The 18181-nt window shown below is 52.5% G+C and overlaps 1 protein-coding gene across 1 annotated transcript in view; it reads left to right on the top strand.

The window, feature by feature from the left end:
• Positions 1–11737, top strand: part of Hmcn2 (hemicentin 2) — a 155063-nt gene extending 143326 nt beyond the window's left edge. Inside the window, exons 87-98 of the mRNA XM_028757187.1 lie at positions 2335–2484; positions 4285–4422; positions 4520–4641; positions 4919–5156; positions 6092–6154; positions 6264–6386; positions 6765–6899; positions 8125–8253; positions 8822–9142; positions 9747–9866; positions 10111–10237; positions 11024–11737. Coding sequence (XP_028613020.1) covers positions 2335–2484; positions 4285–4422; positions 4520–4641; positions 4919–5156; positions 6092–6154; positions 6264–6386; positions 6765–6899; positions 8125–8253; positions 8822–9142; positions 9747–9866; positions 10111–10237; positions 11024–11369 — 2012 coding nt within the window. The 3' untranslated portion in view covers positions 11370–11737. The remainder of the gene's footprint in view (positions 1–2334; positions 2485–4284; positions 4423–4519; positions 4642–4918; positions 5157–6091; positions 6155–6263; positions 6387–6764; positions 6900–8124; positions 8254–8821; positions 9143–9746; positions 9867–10110; positions 10238–11023) is intronic.
• Positions 11738–18181: the final 6444 nt, after the last annotated feature.

The raw sequence follows: 18181 nt of genomic DNA, 5'->3' as shown, positions 1-18181 counted from the left end.
TGACTTGGATGACATCCCATGAAAATCTGCCTGGAGACACATCTTTTTCGGTTTCACTTCATTACGTGTGGCATTTCCATCTACAATTCTCTTGGCTGTGAAAGACAAATAACAGCTTCCTGTTTCAGCCTCCACGCTCACATCCACAGTGGCCACCTTCTCCATTTGGTAGACCTCAGGAATTGCCTGGTTTAAGTTCCTTCAATTGCTTTGTTGTGTAAAGGGATCTTGAAGTTTTTTGTTTTTTGTTTTTTTTTAGTTTTATGTGTATGTGTGTGAATGTATGTGTGTGTGTGTGTGTATATGAATGTGTTATGTACGAGTGTGTATGTGTGTGGCAGGTGAAGAATCAGAAGTTGACATTGAGTGTCTTCTTCTATTGCTCTCCGAGCCTATAAAAAGATTTATTTTCCTTATTTATGTGTATTGTGTGCCTATGTGAATTTATGTGCACCATGTGCATGCAGGTGCCCCTGGAAGCCAGAAGAGGGCGCTGGTTTCCTTGAAACTTGAGTTACAGATGGCTGTGAGCTGCCTGGTATGGATGCTGGGAACTGAACCTGGGTCCTCTGGAGGAACAGTACACACTCTTAACTACTTAGCCATCTCTCCAGCCTCCCTCCTTACTTTACGTGTGAGCCAGAGTCTCTCACTAACCCAGGGCTCACCAGTTTCCTAGGCTGTCTGGCCAGCAAGCCCCAGGGATCTACCTTTCTTGCAGCCCTTTCTCCCCCCAGCACTAGAGGTACAGGCCCAGCTTTTATGTGCACATACCCTAGCTGAGGTCTTCCTGCTTGCACATCAGGTACTTTACCCGACATCTCTCCAACCCCTGTTTTGTGTGTTGTTTTCATTTGTTTGGTTGGCCTTGATTTTTCAGTCCTAGGGGTGGAACCAGCTAGGCAAGCGCTGAGTTCTCCCGACCACAGCTGTAGCTCCAACTTGATGAAGCCCCTGACTACATACCTGTCTCTCCTTCCTGCTGCTTTATTCTTTCTGCAGTTGTAAGTAACTGCCCTAGCCCTAACTGCTTTTTGAGGGGTTGGGCGACAAGAGGCTGAGGCTCCTAAAGTCTAAAAAGTGGCCTGCCATTCAAGGGCTCAGCGCTCCTGTGGCCTCCAGGGATCTAGGTCAGGCTGTCTTCCTCCCTGTTCACTGTTGTGAAGCATTCCAGACGGGTATCACCAGACCCTAGCTGAGGGCTGCACTTCCTAGAACCTGGCATTAGCCCGTCCTGATTGACCATTTAAGATCCTGGCCATGGAATGTTCTGTGTTATTTTTTTGACAGCTCATCTGCAATTTGTTGTTAATTTCCCCGGAGGGCAGGTGAGCAGAGAGCCAGTCTCCCTCTGTCTTGTTCCCCCTGGAAGGCCATCTGCCCAAAGGAGGCAGCTGGTTCATTAGGCAGAGGAAGCAGGGGCCCTGTGGGCCGATGTCATCTATTGAATTTGTGCAAGAGAACGGCTGCTTGAACTGCCTGGCAGCCTCTGGGCAGCCAGCCCACTCCAGCCAGAGCAGCTGCAGGCCAGCTGGAGCCAGGGCCACTGATGGAATGAGGAGGCTCTGGTGATAATACTCCATTCTTGGCATGGTGCCCTGTCCCTACAGCATGCCAGCCCCTGCCTTCATAGCTCTTGGCAAGTTTTAGACCAATATGTCTTCTGTGTGTCTGTAGACCCACCTCCTCATTTTATAAACAAGCCAACTTGATATGACCTAGGGACATGACTTGACTGGCTTTACATGCATGTGTATGTGCAGGTGTATGTGTGTGGGTGCAATGCACAGGTACATATGTGTGCAGTTGCATGTGTGAGTAGGTTCATTTGTATATACATGTGTGTAGGTGCATGTGTGTACATGTATGTATGCAGGTGTGTGTGTGTGCAGGTGCATATGGAGGCCAGATGACAACTTGTATCACTCCCCAGGAACTGCCCATCTTGTTTTTGATACAGAATCTTTCACTGAACCCATTAAGTTAAGCTAGCTAGCCAGTGAAGCCCAGGGTTCCACCTCTGCCTCTGCTGTCTCTGCCTCCCCAGCGCCAGGACTACAGCATTTCTATGGGTTCTGGGGACCAAGCTCAGGCCCTCGTGCTTGTATGACAAGCTCACTGGCTGAGCCCTCTCCCCAGATGCAGCCTCCTTCGTTTTAGAGCCCAGATCTTCTGTGCTTTGAGTCTATTACCTTTTAGCTGTGTGTCTTTGGACACCGTCCGTGCCTTTCTGAGCCTCAATTTCTGATTTGATAAAATAGTAGCAGTGGCCCCTTTGCACGGGGGCTCAGAGTGGGTAGCATGTGACACTGCTGTCTGTCTCCTGCCTCATAGGGGAGCCTAAGGGCAGCCAGGGCAACCTGATCGGAGTCATCAATGGCCAGAAATTTGGAATGGCTACTCTCAACGTCAGTGTGCGACAGCAGGGCAGTTCTGAGGTCCCTACCATCTGGAGCAGCATCAGCCACGTCCCAGCAAGTGTGGGTATGTCGGGGATCAGGGCTGGGACACATGCTGGACCCACACAACAGAAAAGGCTTGTTCAAGGCCTAGTACCTGGAGATAGGACTGCCTTCAAGAGCTGAATCTCTCTCCTGTTCACAGGCTCCCACAGCCTACCACGATCACCAAACAAAGCCATGTGAAATCAGACAGGGAGAGGGTGGTATGAGAGTACTCCATCAGAAGCTCTGGGGATGATAGGAATGTCATTTACACTTGGGGAGCCCCCCCCCACCAATGGAAGCAGATAGAAAAGTGAAGAATCACTAGAATTGCTTAACAGACATGAGTTGGAGGGGGCAGACAGCAGGAAAGAGCCAGAATTCCATCATCTAATAAGCAGGAGGCAGCCTGGTATGGTGGCGCACGCCTTTAACCCTAGCACTTGGGAGAATAGGAAGAGGCAGATGAGTCTCAGAGTTCCAGGCCAGCCAGATCTACAGAGTGAATTCCAGGAGAGTCAGGGCTATGCAGAGAAACCCTGCCTCAAAACATCAAGAAGAAAGAAGGAGGAAGGAGAGGAGGAAGAGGAAGAGCAGGAGGAAGAGGAAGAGGAAGCAAGAGGAGGAAGAAGAGGAGGAAGAGAAGGAGGCATGCACCTACTTTGAATCACAGATTCAAGAAGCAGAATGCCTTGAGCAGAGAGTATCCAGGTGGCTCACAGGCCGCCTTGGCAGCCTACCTAAAGGACCCAAGGCCCCTTCCAAGGACCCAGTACAGGGAAAGGCCGAGACAGGTTCTCACTAGGAACAGCTCTTCAGAAGCCACACATGGCCTCAGCTGTTGGCTTTTATTGTTGTGTTTTTTGTTTTTGTTTGGGTTTTTTGCTTTGTTTTAGAATCATTTGTTTTTATTTTACGTGTACACATACATGTTTAGCTTGCATATCAGCATGTACAACCATGTGCATGCCTGCTGCCTGCAGAGGCCAGAAAAGAATGTCTGGTCCTCTGTAACTGGGGTTACAGATGGCTGTGTGCCACCATGTGGGTGCTGGGAGTTAAACCCAGATTCTCTGTAAGACAAACAAATGCTCTTAACAGAGACATCTCTCCAGCCCCAGGCCAGGGGACTTTAACTGCCAGATTTGAAGCCACAGTCAACAGAGACCAAATTTAAACAAACTGCTGCCTAGCTGTGGCCACTGCTTCCAGCTGCAGGAGCCATGGGGGGGACATCTAGACCCAGGCCCAGTGAGCTTGATTGTAATGAGATGGAGGCTCTGAGGAGCCGGGCAGGTTCTGCCGCCCACAAGGGCTCTAGCTCCCTCCTGTCACCCTGTTACGTGCTGCCACCGTCCCCGACTCTGAAGAAGCTGTGAGTGGGAGGTGCTCCCCTGACCTAGTCTGTGGCCTCTCCTAGCCCTAAGAGGTTCAGATGTCACATGACACCCAGGGCAGTCAACGGCTCAGAGCACTCCTTCCTCTCCCAGCATTTGCAGAAGTTGTGTACAAGTTAGTTGATCATCAACCCAGCCAGCACATAGTGATAGCCTATGCCATCCCAGGGGCCATGGGGACATCAATCTGGTTTTGTTGAACCTGGCTAAATATCACATCCCGTGCATTTCTTTACTGTATTTGCTTTCTAGCTGTCCCATAAAGTATATGTTTGATTTTGCTCCCTCCTGGGATCTGCTAAACACCTGGCATAGGTAGTCACAAAACCAAGCATGGCCCAGGAGGGAAAGGCTGAGCAAGGAGAGCCACAGAGGCATCGTGAGCAGCACTGCTGTCCCAAGACTCCAGTCCTAACATGCCCTCTGTGTTCTGCTATATCCAGGGCCTCTAATGCGGGTGCTGGTGGTCACTATTGCCCCCATCTACTGGGCCCTGGCTAGAGAGAGCGGAGAGGCCTTAAATGGCTACTCTCTGACGGGTGGCAGCTTCCAGCAGGAGTCACAGATGGAATTTTCTACAGGTGAGTGTGGTCTTCTTGCAGACAGCGGGGGGGCAGGGCCTGAGAGAGCCCAGACTGCCCCTGCGCTGACTCCAGGCTGGGTGGGGATGGCTTGCAGGAGAGCTGCTTACAATGACCCAGGTGGCCCGGGGCCTGGATCCTGACGGACTCCTGATTGTGGACATGAGAATCAACGGCATGGTCCCAGAGAACCTGGCAGATGCAGACCTACACATGCAGGTACTAGCTAGCTCTGGGCTGCTCCACCCACCCACCTCAGCAGACACGCCCACTTTCCTTCCTCATACCCCAGAAGCCAGCTACGATGGGTCTCAGGTGGGAGCTGCCAGTTAGAACCGAGCATTTCTCATACTCCATAAACAAGAACATCACAGGCATGGTGTTGACCCTGACTGCCATGTTGGGCAGAAGAGATAAGGAGGCTTGCCTAGTCTTCTCCATGCAGCACCCCAGCTCCCTTCTGGCTTCTCTGAAGTAGAACCCTGCCCCTCCCCAGGACTTCCAGGAGCGCTACGTGCAGACCGGGCCTGGCCAGCTATTCGTGGGCTCCACACAGCGCTTCCTCCACGACAGCCTCCCAGCCTCCCTGCACTGCAATCACAGCATCCAGTATGATGAGACCCGGGGCCCCCAGCCCCAGCTGGTGCAGCACCTTCGGGCCTCCTCTATCAGCTCGGCCTTCGACCCTGAGGCAGAGGCCCTGAACTTCCAGCTTACCACAGCCCTGCAAGCAGGTGAGGCCCCACTGTCCCACTTCCACCCTGCCAGCTAAGACTGCCAGAGGCCCAAATTCAACTGGCCATTCGCACCAAGCACAGGCTAGAAAGACCGGTGAGCACAGGGGAGCAGCCTATCTCCTCTGGCCCCGCCCATTCCAGTCTGGCCCCGCCCACTCTAGCTTGGCTCCGACACCACACCCACTTCCTTCTCCCAAGGTGCCTGCACCAAAGGCCCCATGGGCGCAACTTCTGTTGACCCACCTGAGCACACCATGTAGTCAGAGCCAAGGAATGCTTTAAAAGTATCTTTTCTTGAGAGGAACGCTGGAAAGAGCAAGGCTATAAGGCAAGGCACACCCTGATTCACAGTCTATCTGCAATGCACTGTCCAGCTCTGGACCTGGTGTGAATCCCAGGCTTCCTAGCTGCACAGTGGGCATGAATTGCTAGCTTCTCGGGGTCTCCAGGCCAGCAGTACAGGCTCTGCCTCTACAGCCTTAACTGGCCACCAGTGGCCACCTTGCTAAGGGTGACTGCCCCTACAATTGCCGAGGCAGTCTCATCTCCCTTTCTTGCTGGCTGTTGACGGCTATCACAATCATGGCTATCAGCCATGACGGCATGGCTATTGGAGTCTCCTGAGAACTTTTGCATACGTGATCTCAAACAGTCTACTTCTCTCTAGTGGTCTCTCTTGAGTTCGCCTGGCTCTCCGCCCTTAGGAGCACACACTCCCCTCGTCCCCACAGGGCACAAGACTAGGCATGTCCCCACAACTACCACCTTCAATAAGCCTGGGCCCCGAGCCAGCTGGCTGTCTCACTGTCACCGTCTGGTTCAAAGCTGGGGCTGAGCTCCCAGCAGAGTCCAGTGCCTAGACCAGCCCAAAGAAGAAGCCCAAGATGCCCTGGGGAACTGGCTCCCTCAGGGTCTTCCCTTTTGCATTACAGAAGAAAATGATGTTGGCTGTCCTGAGGGCTTTGAGCTGGACACCCAGGGAGCATTTTGTGTGGGTGAGTTCTTCCCTGGCCCTGACTGAAACAAAGTGGACCTCCCCTGGGATGAAGGCCAGCCCCAGCCAGCTGGCAAGAACTGTGAACAGAGTCTCATGTCTCCCACCAGACAAGGATGAATGCTCGGGGGGTCCCAGCCCCTGCTCCCATACCTGCCACAATGCTCCCGGGCACTTCTCCTGCTCCTGCCCCAGTGGCTTCTCCCTGGCTTGGGACCGCAGGAATTGTAGAGGTGAGAAGCCCCGAGAGGTACAGCTCAGTCCTGGCCCCAGGTGTGCAGTAGGCTCCTCAGGGCCCAGATTCCAAAGGGAAGCACATACCTACAGCGGTGTCATTTTCTGACCCAAGACTGAATGACAGGTCTCCCCCTGATACTAACCTGTGTCTGTCACTCCCAGCAGTGGGGCCTGGCCCTCCCAAGTCTCCCTTGACTTTCTAGCTAGAATCCAAGGGGACATGGTCTCCAACCTTACATAAGAACTACAGGCTGGGAGACCTTCATGTCTGGGCCTTCTAGGCTGTGTGAGCAGGCCGGGCTGGGGTATAAGGATGGCTGTGGAAGGCAAATGTTCACATGGTCCACCCCATCCCCTGTGTGCTCTGCCCCCAGATGTGAATGAGTGTGCAGGCGATGCCCACCCCTGCCAGGAGGGACAGCACTGTGTGAACCTGCTTGGATCCTATAATTGCCTCCCTTTCTGTAGGCCTGGCTTCCGGGTAACTGCTGATGGAAGCGGTTGTGAAGGTGACTGGGGCACCAGGCAGGGCCCAACCATACTCCCAAGAGGCCAGAGAGTGTCACTGAGACTTGGGGCATCTAGAACTCTCTTGGCAGAATCCCAGAGCTGAGTCCTATCTTTTCTTTTCAATCTCTGCTCTCACTGGTGTTTGATGATGTGAGGGAAATAAGTCAGGCAGCAGGGATGCCACTTCCCTCCAAGGCTGCCCCCACACCATGATCCAGACTAGAGCCGGCCTCTGGGTCCTTCTCAACACAGCTTCCAGGCAGTCTCTGTGCATCAGTGGCAAGTGGCCTTTGCATTGACATCCACGTGTTGTCCCTTGATGGGAGACCTTTACACACTGTATGGCTTTATGCACTGGCTCTATGTCATGTGGTGTTTTCCTGGGCAGACTTCAACATCTATTCATCCCAGATCAGACACCAGCAACTGACTAAAGAAACAACTCCATAGAGTCTAGCATGGTGAACTAGCGAGTTTGTGGATGGAGTCTAGCACAGTGAACCAGAGAGTTTATGGGCTGCTCACGGAGTCAGGATGGGAGTTGCTTGCAAGGACATAGTGACTCAAAGACAGCCACATCCTGGAGGAGCCCACCCCAGCCTGGGCAGCAGCTTGTAGAGTCCCCTCTTCCTTGGCAAACATTACTGTTTATATAGCCCAGAGGGAGAGATTTGTGAGTCTTTAAGTTTCTGGATCTTAAGAGATTCTTTCTCCCTCCCTCCCCCCTCTCTGCCTCCTTCCCTTTTACCTCCTTCCTCCTCCCTCCTCCTTCCTCCTTCCTCCTTCCTTTTTCCTTTCCTACCTTCCTTCCTCCTCTTCCTTCCAACATTCCTACCTTCATTTCTTTCTTCTTCTTTTCCTATATACCAGGTCCTTAAACCCTGCACATATCTGAACCCCTCACCAACATGACACCAGTAGGGCCTCTTCTTACACAAGGAACTTGTGTAAAAGGAACTTTGCCTACCCAGGGCCTAGAATATGTCAGCTCTACTGGAACCCATATTCTAAGCCCCTTCTTTTCTCTGGAGTCTGGACCCTGTTGCCTTCTAACCTTGTGTGGCACTCAGAGATGGAGGAGGTGGAGTGCCAGCATGCAGCCTGTGCAGCCCTGGTTAGAAAAAGAGACAGACAAGGCCTTACTGTGCAGGGGGAGGGCCCATCCTTGGAGGAGGCCGAACCACTTCCATGACCATGCTTGTGATAACACCACTGCCTCCCCAGATGTGGATGAATGTCTGGAACAGCTGGATGAGTGTCACTACAATCAACTCTGTGATAATACTCCAGGTGGCCACCACTGTAGTTGTCCCAGAGGGTACCGCCAACAAGGTCACAGCCTGCCTTGCCTAGGTAAAGGGGATAACCAGAACCTCCTCTGGGTCCTGGGTCTCACTTGGCTCTGGCTCAGAACAAGGAGCGTTTATGGTCTGGTGAGTCCAAGAATGAAGCAATAGCTAAGGCCACTCACCAGATCCTCCATAGGGACACTTCTGTGGATGCCAGAGAGGAGGAGAAGATCAAGGCAGGACCTCAGAGCGGCATGGGGTGGTGTGGTGACTCCCACTAAGGACCGGGACTCTACAGCCTGGGATGGTGCTCAGAGCTAGGAGTTAGGCCCTGACTGCAGACCTAAGGTCAGGGAATATGCTGGTACCAGGATCCTCATGAGGCCAACTTGAAGGGAAACCCTGTGTCGTGTATAAAGCATTGAATTCTGGGAAGATGGCAGGGAGAGGCAGCTGGAGGCAGGCATAGAGGTACATAGCTCTCATTTCAGTATTCAGGAGACAGAGGCACATTCCAAGGAACATTCAAAGCAAGACTCTGTCTCAAAGTAAAAAGAAAAAAAGTCCAAGGGGCAGCTACAGGCCACAGAGCACCGTACCCTCCTCACAGCCTATCTGGTCTCTCTCTACAGACATCAATGAGTGCCTACAACTGCCCACACCCTGTGTCTACCAGTGTCAGAACCTCCAGGGCAGCTATCGATGCCTGTGCCCAGCAGGCCAGACCCTCCTACGGGATGGCAGGACCTGTACCCCCCTGGAACGGAACAGTCAAAATACTACCATTGTCAGCCACCGGAGCCCATCTGTGCCCTGGCTGAGGTCTCGGATACCCAGGCCTAATGGTTCATACCACACCTGGGTCTCCCTCCGACCCGGTTCTGGAGCCCTGAGTAGTGTGGGACGGGCCTGGTGCCCACCTGGCTTCATAAGGCAGGATGGCGTGTGTACAGGTAAGGCGGGCCCTGTTGTCCTGGGCTCTAGGCTGGGCATGGATCTAGACAAACTCAGAAACCCAGTACTCATGGGCAAGGTGGGGTGGAGCCAGGGGGAGATTCTGCAAGTGAGGGGACAGGGCTATGGCTTCCAATGGACGAAGGAGATTCAAGAGGGAACTGAGGTGGAGTTCAAACCATCTTTGGGATGTTTTTAGGAGGCCCTCCTAAAAAGATGCCTGAGGAAAAAACCCACTTTGAGAACCACTCCTCTTGAGGGAGGGAGGTTTGGGGGAGTGAAAGAATGTTCCAGTTAGACAAGAAGCTATAAAGAGAGCGGCTTTTGGGAGCAGCGGGTGCAGGCCTGTGGTCCGTGGAGCATGGGGAAGCTGGGCTGGCTGCACAGAGGGTGGAGTCTGTAGTAGAGGGGCCCCTCTTCTTGCCTTGGTGATGAGACTCCTGCTCTTCACCAGCCCAGAGACTCCTCCTGCAGCAGACCTGGGTGAGGCAGGCAGGGGAGGGGCTGCCCTGAGCAGGGAGCTTCCCTGACCGGTCTCAGAGCACATGGCCACTCGGCAATCTGACTCAGCATCTCTCTGCCTTCTGTCCCCACCTGGAGCAGACCTTGATGAGTGCAGTGTGAGGAGCCTGTGTCAGCATGCCTGTCAAAACACAGAGGGGAGCTACTATTGCCTCTGCCCCTCTGGCTACCGCCTCCTTCCCAGCGGGAAGAACTGCCAGGGTGAGCCAGCCAGGGCCAGTCCACACCCCTCCCTGGGCTATTCTCCTCAGTCTGAACCTCACCCGTATGGGAGGAAGTCCCTATAAACCATGCCCTTCAAAGACATGCCCCTGGGAGATGGAGAGGTGTTGGGGAGGATCTCTCCTCAGGGCTCCACCTCAGAAAGTGATCTCTTTCACATGCCCTCCTCTGCTGGTCTTTCTCTCCCATGTTCTACCGCACCCTACCGCACCCTACCCCCCAGACATCAACGAGTGTGAGGAAGATGGCATCGAGTGTGGGCCTGGCCAGATGTGCTTCAACACCAGAGGCAGCTTCCAGTGTGTAGACACGCCCTGTCCTACCACCTACCGGCAGGGCTCCAGCCCTGGGTAAGGAGGGGCCCAGCTGGTACAAGGGGAAGGCACATGAGTACAGGGCTTTTTCTCCAGCTTGCCCGTGCCTGGATCCCTACCTCCAGGAAGGCTTCTCAAGGCCAGGGGAAGCTGCTCTGTCAGACATCCTGGGCCAGATATGCTGGCACACCTGGCAAACCTGTACCCAGGCAGGACAAAAGCTTGGCTCCATGACACTACACGGTGTGTGCTCTCTGGGACCAATAATACACCCTCCCCTTGTACAAACATAACCTCAGACAGAAAGCACCCCCAAACATAGGAATTAGAGAAATCTCACAAACTCCAGGACTCAGCTCACCATGCTCATAAGGAGGCACCAAGACCTCAGGACCTCAGGAAGGCGTCTGGAGCTGGTATCTGTTCTAGACCCTACAAAAGGGAATGAGGCAGGTGGTGGAGGAGACTCCTCCAAAACAGAACAAGTGTCTTTGAACCCCTACTACCCCTGGGAGTCCAGACTTGTGACTCAGCCCCCAGGCTCCTCACTTCTGGGCACCTCTGAGTGGGCCTAGGCGACTGAGTTTTATCATGCTGTGTGCTTACTGAGCTGCCCTGGGCTTTGGGCAAGGAAAAGAAAAAAGGTGTTGGGAGGGCATGCTAAAGGGGAGGAAAACCCCTAACTGGCTTCTCTGGGCCTCAGTTTGCTGATCTCTGAAATGGACTAACAGTGGCATATCCAGGCAAGGTATCCGGGAAGCATGGGGATGAACTGGGGTGCACTGGATGGCAGCCCAATGAGCTTGTTTGTGTCACCTGCAGGACCTGCTTCCGTCGCTGCTCACAGGACTGCAGCGCCAGCGGTCCGTCCACACTGCAGTACCGCCTGCTGCCACTGCCCCTCGGCGTGCGCGCCCATCACGACGTGGCCCGCCTGGCCGCCTTCTCCGAGGCTGGCACCCCTGCCAACCGCACGGAACTCACTGTGCTGGAGCCCGACCCACGCAGCCCCTTTGCTCTGCGCCAGCTGCGCGCTGGACAAGGCGCGGTCTACACCCGCAAAGCGCTCACCCGAGCCGGGCTCTACCGCCTGACCGTGCGCGCAGCGGCACCCCGCCACCAGAGCGTCTATGTCCTGCTAATCGCAGTGTCGCCCTACCCGTACTGAAGCTAGTGAGGCCAGAGCTGCAGATCCACCATGACCTCGCAGAGAGGAACAGGGTGGCCCTTGCCCAGGACACCTATGGTGACAGAGAACATCCTCTTCTCCCGCCCCCGTGCGTCAGCGAGATCTTGGGTAAACACTGCTGTGCGCAGGGCCTTGACCCCAGGGCAGGGACTGCTCCCCCTTTGGTGGCAAAGCCGATGGGGCAAGCCTGAGTCCTGTCCTTCCTCAAATCTCAGCGGGGAGCTGGGCAAGATCTCAGGGGTCCAGGACCCAAGGAGGGAAGACCCAGTAGGGGTGGTAGCGGCTGGCACTGTCCTGACCACATGGAATGTGTATAATATAAAAACTTTTTTTTTTTTTTTTACTGACTTGATGTCTTTGTCGAGTTATTTTATCTTACTGAGGAGGGGCCTGGGAGGGACTCGACCAGCCCTGCTGTGATCCCAGCTGCTGGGTCCAGCAGACCCAGGTCCTTAGGAATCATAAGGCCGCTGTCCCTGGCTTGGATGTTTGGTGAAAACCAGACAGTAAAGCAGGACCTTCCTTCCCCATAGTGCTGCAAGAGAATTAATGAGAATTAGGTGTTCATCATCGACACCAGTACACGGTACCAAAAACACTGTATATTAATTCTCACGAACAATTTAAAATTGCCAGGGATAGTGATACACACCCTTAGTGCTAGGGAGTTAGAGGCAGCAGGATCCAGAGTTGAAGGTCATCCTGGCTGACAGTGAACTCCAGATTAGCCGGGACTACATGAGGCCCTGCCTCAAACCGAAAACACCAAAAACACTGCCCCTGTCCTTTTGACTTTTTCTTCCTCCGACCCTTGTCTAAGTGGCAGACACACGCCTGATTCTATTTCTTGATTGTGAATTTTGTCACTAGAGCTTAGGGCCTTGAGCCCCGGGTTGGTTTTATAGTCGTCTAACTAGGGCTCACGTTATCTTTGGCCAGATGGTGAATGAATTAGCATACTTTAAAAAAAAACCTTAGAAATGTTCATTGCAAAAGGCCTCCATGATTGTGTCTGTGCGGAGTGTTGACGGGGACCCACTGAGCACTTGGCAACACTGGTAAATGTACGAGCCTTGCAAGCACGAGTTTGATCCCTGGAACCCGTGCACTGGCATGAGGGCCCCAGCCTGCAACCCCAGCAGTGAGAAGGCAGAGGCAGGTGGATGCCTGCCAGTAGATGAGTGTTCCCACAGCCAGGGAGAGGCTCTGTTTCAAAGATAAGAAAAGTGCTTGCCATCAAGCCTGAGGATAACCTGAATTTGGTCTCTAGATCCCAGGGTAGGAGGAGAGAACCCACCCCCAAGAGATGTCCCCTGAACTGTGCACAGGTGCCATGACACACACACACACACACACAATGATACTAATAATATTTAAAAAGTGGACATGGTCCCTGGGGAATGCCCATGTTTGCACACATACAAACATGCACATATGTGTGCAAATGCGTGCAAATGACGAGGGGCAGGGAAGGGGCGGTGTGAGGGAAAAGAGAGCCGGCTAGATAGAACGCCTGCAGAGCTGGGTATCCAACAGGATTAGGCTGAATAGATTCCAGATGCTCTTCACACACACACACAGAGAGAGAGAGAGAGAGAGAGAGAGAGAGAGAGAGCCCCAACCCCTCTGGGGCAGTCCTTAACAAGCTGGTCCTGATAGACCTCACTGAATGGATGACCTTTGAGCAAATACCTGATAAGGGGAGGGATGGAGGGAGGGAGGGAGCAGCAGGGGGTCGGGGTCCTGAAAGGGGAGGGTCTAGCAGTAGGGGTGGGGATTGCTCAGGAAAAAGTGAGGGGGGCCTCGGGGAGTTCTCGTGGGGTCTTTGGGATGGATCAGCAATATGGCTTTGTGTGCTGGAGGGACTGAGCTCCCGTGTGCTGACCCAAGCACTGCTTTTCTGCTACCCTTGACCTTCTCTGTAGGTGGGCAAACCCCTGCCTCAGTAACCTGCCTTTTTGCCAGGTGCCCCCAGACATAGCTATGGAAAGCCTGTCTCTGGTGCAGAAGGTTTTGAGGTTAACTCATTTCTCCTTGCTACCCCAGCTAACTCTCCAACCTCTAGATTAGAAGCTGTCCTTTCAGCCAACAGACTGTCCCCTGGACACATCTACTTTCTTTCTGATTTTTGTTTGTTTTATTGGGTGTTTGTTTAAACAGGGTCTCATGTAGCCCAGGATGACCCCAAACTCACTACGTAGCTGAGGATAACCTTGAGTGTTTGAATTACAGGCACAGGCCTCCATGCCTGTTTAGCCTTCTCCTTTCAAAACAGATTTAGGTGAAGCCAGGCTTCTGCACACTTCTCCGTAAAGGACAAAAGAGTAAATATTTTTTGGCTTTTCGGGACATCTCGTTTCTGATGCAACTCACTCCCTGTGCTTTTAGAGTGCCAAGACAGCTAGAGAAAACAGGCGACTACAGGTGTGCATGGCTCCACTGAAACTTCACTAGCAGGGGCTGAGTTAGCTCAGTGGTAGAACCATCTCCTAGCAGGTTCCCCGCCCCCGCCATCCCTCCCACCTCAGGGTGAGAGAGGGGCTCTTCCTGACGCTCACATTTCAGGTTATTTTCACACCATGACATTTTCTTCTTTTTTTAAAAAAAAAGATTTATTTATTTTATTTATATGAGTACACTACAGCTGTCTTCAGACACACCAGAACAGGGTATTGGATCCCAGTTATAGATCCTTGTGAGCCACCAAGTGGTTGCTGGGAATTGAACTCAGGACCTCAGTGCTCTTAACCCCTGAGCCATCTCTCCAGCCCAATATTGTCTTCTTTCAACCACTTACATAAAAGCTGGGAAAGAAAATAAAAGCCCCACCTCCACTTTAAGTCACACTGATTGGAACTCCAGGCTGAGGGAGGACGGGGAGAAGGCAAACGGAGACGAGGTGTCCAAGCCCACCATACCTCATTTACCTCAGGCCTACCCATGAGAATCTTTAGATCAACACTCCTGAAAACTCAGGTGTCAGTTATCAGAGCCTGGGCTGTTTCTGCTAGGTTGTTAACTTTTTGTGAACTTTGTAGCCCTGAAGAGGACAGTGCCTCGCCCTGGGGCTGAGGACCAGCAAGCTGGGTACAGCAGTCCTCTCCCTGCTGCAGTCCTGCCCACGCTTCCCAAGTCTCACCCAAGCCTCTCTCTGGGTTGTCAAGATACTGTCTGGTGCATCTCCAGCTATTCCTTCATGAATTCAAGTATATTTACTCCCCTAGAAACTCCCAAGGCAAGGATAATACCCCCATTTCACAGATGCAAGAGTGGCGGCCAAGAGGCAAGCACTGTGTCTAAGCCCACACGGCTGCTGAGCAGGCTCACGAGCCTCTCAATCTCAATGTTATAGCTCAGCAGCAGTGTTGAGGAGAAAGGCCAGAGATAGATGGAGTAGACGGGCTTGAGGAAGGGAGTGAGGCATGTCCCGTCCCCAGGGCCCCATCCTGCTTTTTCTCCTCTGTTCCCTCTGAAGCTGTGAAACAGGCTAGTGTAGCAAAGAGACAACACAGCATCATTGGCCGGTTAGTGGGGACCAAGTTTGTCCTAGGTCACCTACAGGAGCTGTTGGCTCATAAAGAAGAAGTCTCCAGAGGTGTCTCTGCTGGCGCTGCAGCTGGACCCAGCCCCACAGCTGCCTGTCACCTCCAGCTGCCATTGGTCACAGCACCATCTAGCCACCCGGCCCCTGGGGCACCTGACCACGGAGGCTCTTCCCACCATCCGTGCTGGAAAACAGCTTCGCCTGGCAGGTCACTCATTAAACTCCCTGATGCAGCTTTTCCAAGAAGTCAACAACCGGACTTTGTGTCCCTCTGGGTGGGAAAGGAGGGCTGAGGTATGGCCTGGAGGTCATTCTCTGTTATGGCCATTCTGCCCAAACCCGGCCAGGCAGTGGCACAGTGGCTTCTGGTGCCAAACGTAAGAAGCTACAGAACAAGGACCTTAAATACACTCCCAGCTCCTCTGTCAACAGCTGCTCCAGAGCCCCTGGGTAGCAGAGAACAGGAGACAAGAAGAGGCCTCTCCACAGTTTTGAGCATAAGCTAAATGTCCATAGGTTGTGGGGGTTTCCAAGATCACAAACGCTGAGGTTGCACTTCAGTACAAGTGACCACAACAGTCTGAGCCTGTACCTCAAGAGACCATCTGGTTGCTATACATGCTTTGGGGGGCAATGAGCATGGGTGGGAGGGGTGAGGCAGAGGTGGAGAGGTAACAGTGGTGGTATAGAAGCTAAGACCACAACAGAGGAATCATGGGAAGGGACCAGAGTCCCTTGTTCTTGGAGTCATCCTACTGGAGACATCAGGCTTCTGTCACATGCTAACATGACAGGGACGTCCATAGTCAATAGGTAGTGCCCAAGAGGAGGGTACTGGCTTCTCACTCTGATTCGAGGAGAAGTGGAGACTGTCAAAGTCTTTTTAAGAAATCACGATATCCAATCCAAGGGGCTGGAGTGACGGCTCTGCACCTGCCACGTTGCATAGTCCTGAGGAACATTTGGATGCCAGCACCTGCATGACAAGCCAAGTCCCTCGCCTGTAGCCCCAGCTCCAAGACAGAGCTAAGGGTGATAGAGGAGCACTCCCCATGATAGAGGATGACTCCCAGTGAGAGAGGAGGACACCCAGTGAGAAAGGAGGACACACAACACTCTCTTTTGGACTCTGTAGCAGTACCCACAAGTGTATACATATTCACAGAGACACATACACATGTGAGTGTGTGTGTGTGTGTGTGTGTGTGTGTGAGAGAGAGAGAGAGAGAGAGAGAGAGAGAGAGAGAGAGGATCTCATAAGTCCCAGGCTAGCCCCAAATTCACTATAAAACTTAAGATGACCTTGAACTCCTGATCCTCCTGCTGTCACCTCCCAAGGACCAAGATTACAAGTATGAGCCACCATGAGTGGTTTGTGTGGTGCTGGGGACTGAGCCATGCACACTGGTGGGTCACTGTGCCTGAGCTACCTCCTCAGGCCTGTAGCTGAAGGTATTTTATGAAACCCATCTCGCTCACTTTGGGGTCTTGCTATCTAGACAGCATTTCCTTGCCTTTTAAAACGGGGTTTCACAGTGTTGCCCTGTCTGCATTCAAACTCAATTTTATCTAGTCTCTGTTTCCCAAAAAACGGGGACCACAGATCTATGCCGCCAAACCCATCTTAGTCCGTATGTTTAAAATATCGTTGCCCAGAAGTCCATGTTCAACACGGGGCAGCTTCCTGACTCTCGAGAGAGTCTACTTCAAGTAGCTCAGGTAGTGCACTTGCCTGGCATGCACAAAGCCTTGAGTTCAATCCCTGGCACTGGCAAATTAACAATAAACTTATGAAGTATAGCTGGGTGATGCAGGTTATAACCCCAACACTCAGAGGCAAAGGCAAGAGGACCGTGCACACATGAGACCAGCCTGGGCTCTGTGAAGAGTACTAGGTTAGCCCAGAAGTATATAATATACCCCATCTTAACCCATCCCCCCCAAAAGAGTATCTACATCGTGGTTTCTTGGACACATCTCTAGTTTAAGCTAGAGGCCTGAACTCTCCCATAGTGAAGGCCACATCAGGATGTTGACTCTCACAGACTGAACCAACACATTTCATACCTTTCTGGTTGCTTATATTTTAGTAATTAATATTCTTAAAAATATTTTTAGGGTTTCTTTGTGTTAAGAAAAATTAAGAAGTTACAAAGAGACATAGAAAAGTACCATATATGTATGGACTGTCTTGTCTGCCCTCCTAAGACGATATGTAGATGTACATAGATTTCGGGGTAGGGGCGGTGCTTAGCCCTGGGTTTGATTGTCAGGACCACACACAAAGAACAACAGGTAGGGACAGGTTCTCATGTAGCCAAACTCACAATGTAACCAAGGATGTCCTTGAACCTGATGCTCCTGCCTCTACCTCCCCAGTGCTGGGCTTATAGGCGCCAAAGCTGGTTCACATGCTGCTAGAGATGGAGCTGGGGGCTTTGTGCATGCTGGGCAAGGTCTCTCCCAACTGAGCCCAGCCCCAGTCCCAGCCCCAAGAGGCCTTTTACAGACACTGGCAGGCAGTTTCTGTTGTCTTATGGAAATGCCAAGGACATGAGCTAGCCAAGCGGTCATTTCCTAAATTTCAAGACTCACTGTAAAGCTACAAGAATCAAGACAGCGTAGAACCAGCGTGATGACACAAACAAACCAACATGACAGTACACAGGCGCAAGAAACAGACACACACTTACAAAATCATTTAGAACAGTGGTAAGTTAAGGGGAGGGGGTGCAGTGACGAGTCAGCAAGATCTCTCTTTCTCTCTCTCTCCCTCCCTCCTCCCTCCCTCCCTCCCTCTCTCTCTCTCCCTCCCTCCCCCCCTCTCTTATTTGTGCCTTGGGGGTTCACATGCATCCCTGGTGTCTGTGTAGATGTCAAAAGACAACTTAAAAAAATGGGTTGGTCCTCTTGTTGCCCTATGTGGGTCCCAGGGGTCACAGTGAGGTCATTAGCCTTGGTAACAAGTGCCTTCTCCTGTTAAGCCTTCTTGCTGGCCCATCAAAGACCTAAGAAGGGTGTGTGGGACCTGTTCTGGTTTGTACTTTCAGGAAGCTTCTGGCAGCTGGATAGAGGAAGGGCTGAGGGATGAGCAAGAAAAGTCTTGTGGTCTCAGTAAAACAAGAGGCAGAGAGTGCAGGGGAGGAGGGGGGAAGTGGAGATGCTCAGAAGCCAAGAGTTCAAGGCCAGCCTGGTCTACATAGCACATTCTAGGCTAGTCAGGGATACATAAGTTGTTTTGTTTTGT

Source organism: Grammomys surdaster, unplaced genomic scaffold (assembly GCF_004785775.1).
Source record: "Grammomys surdaster isolate TR1022 unplaced genomic scaffold, NIH_TR_1.0 126133, whole genome shotgun sequence".
In the NCBI taxonomy this organism is placed as follows: Eukaryota; Metazoa; Chordata; class Mammalia; order Rodentia; family Muridae; genus Grammomys; species Grammomys surdaster.
The sequence above is the reverse complement of the archived record's forward strand: the minus strand, read 5'-3'. Positions and strand labels throughout refer to the sequence as shown.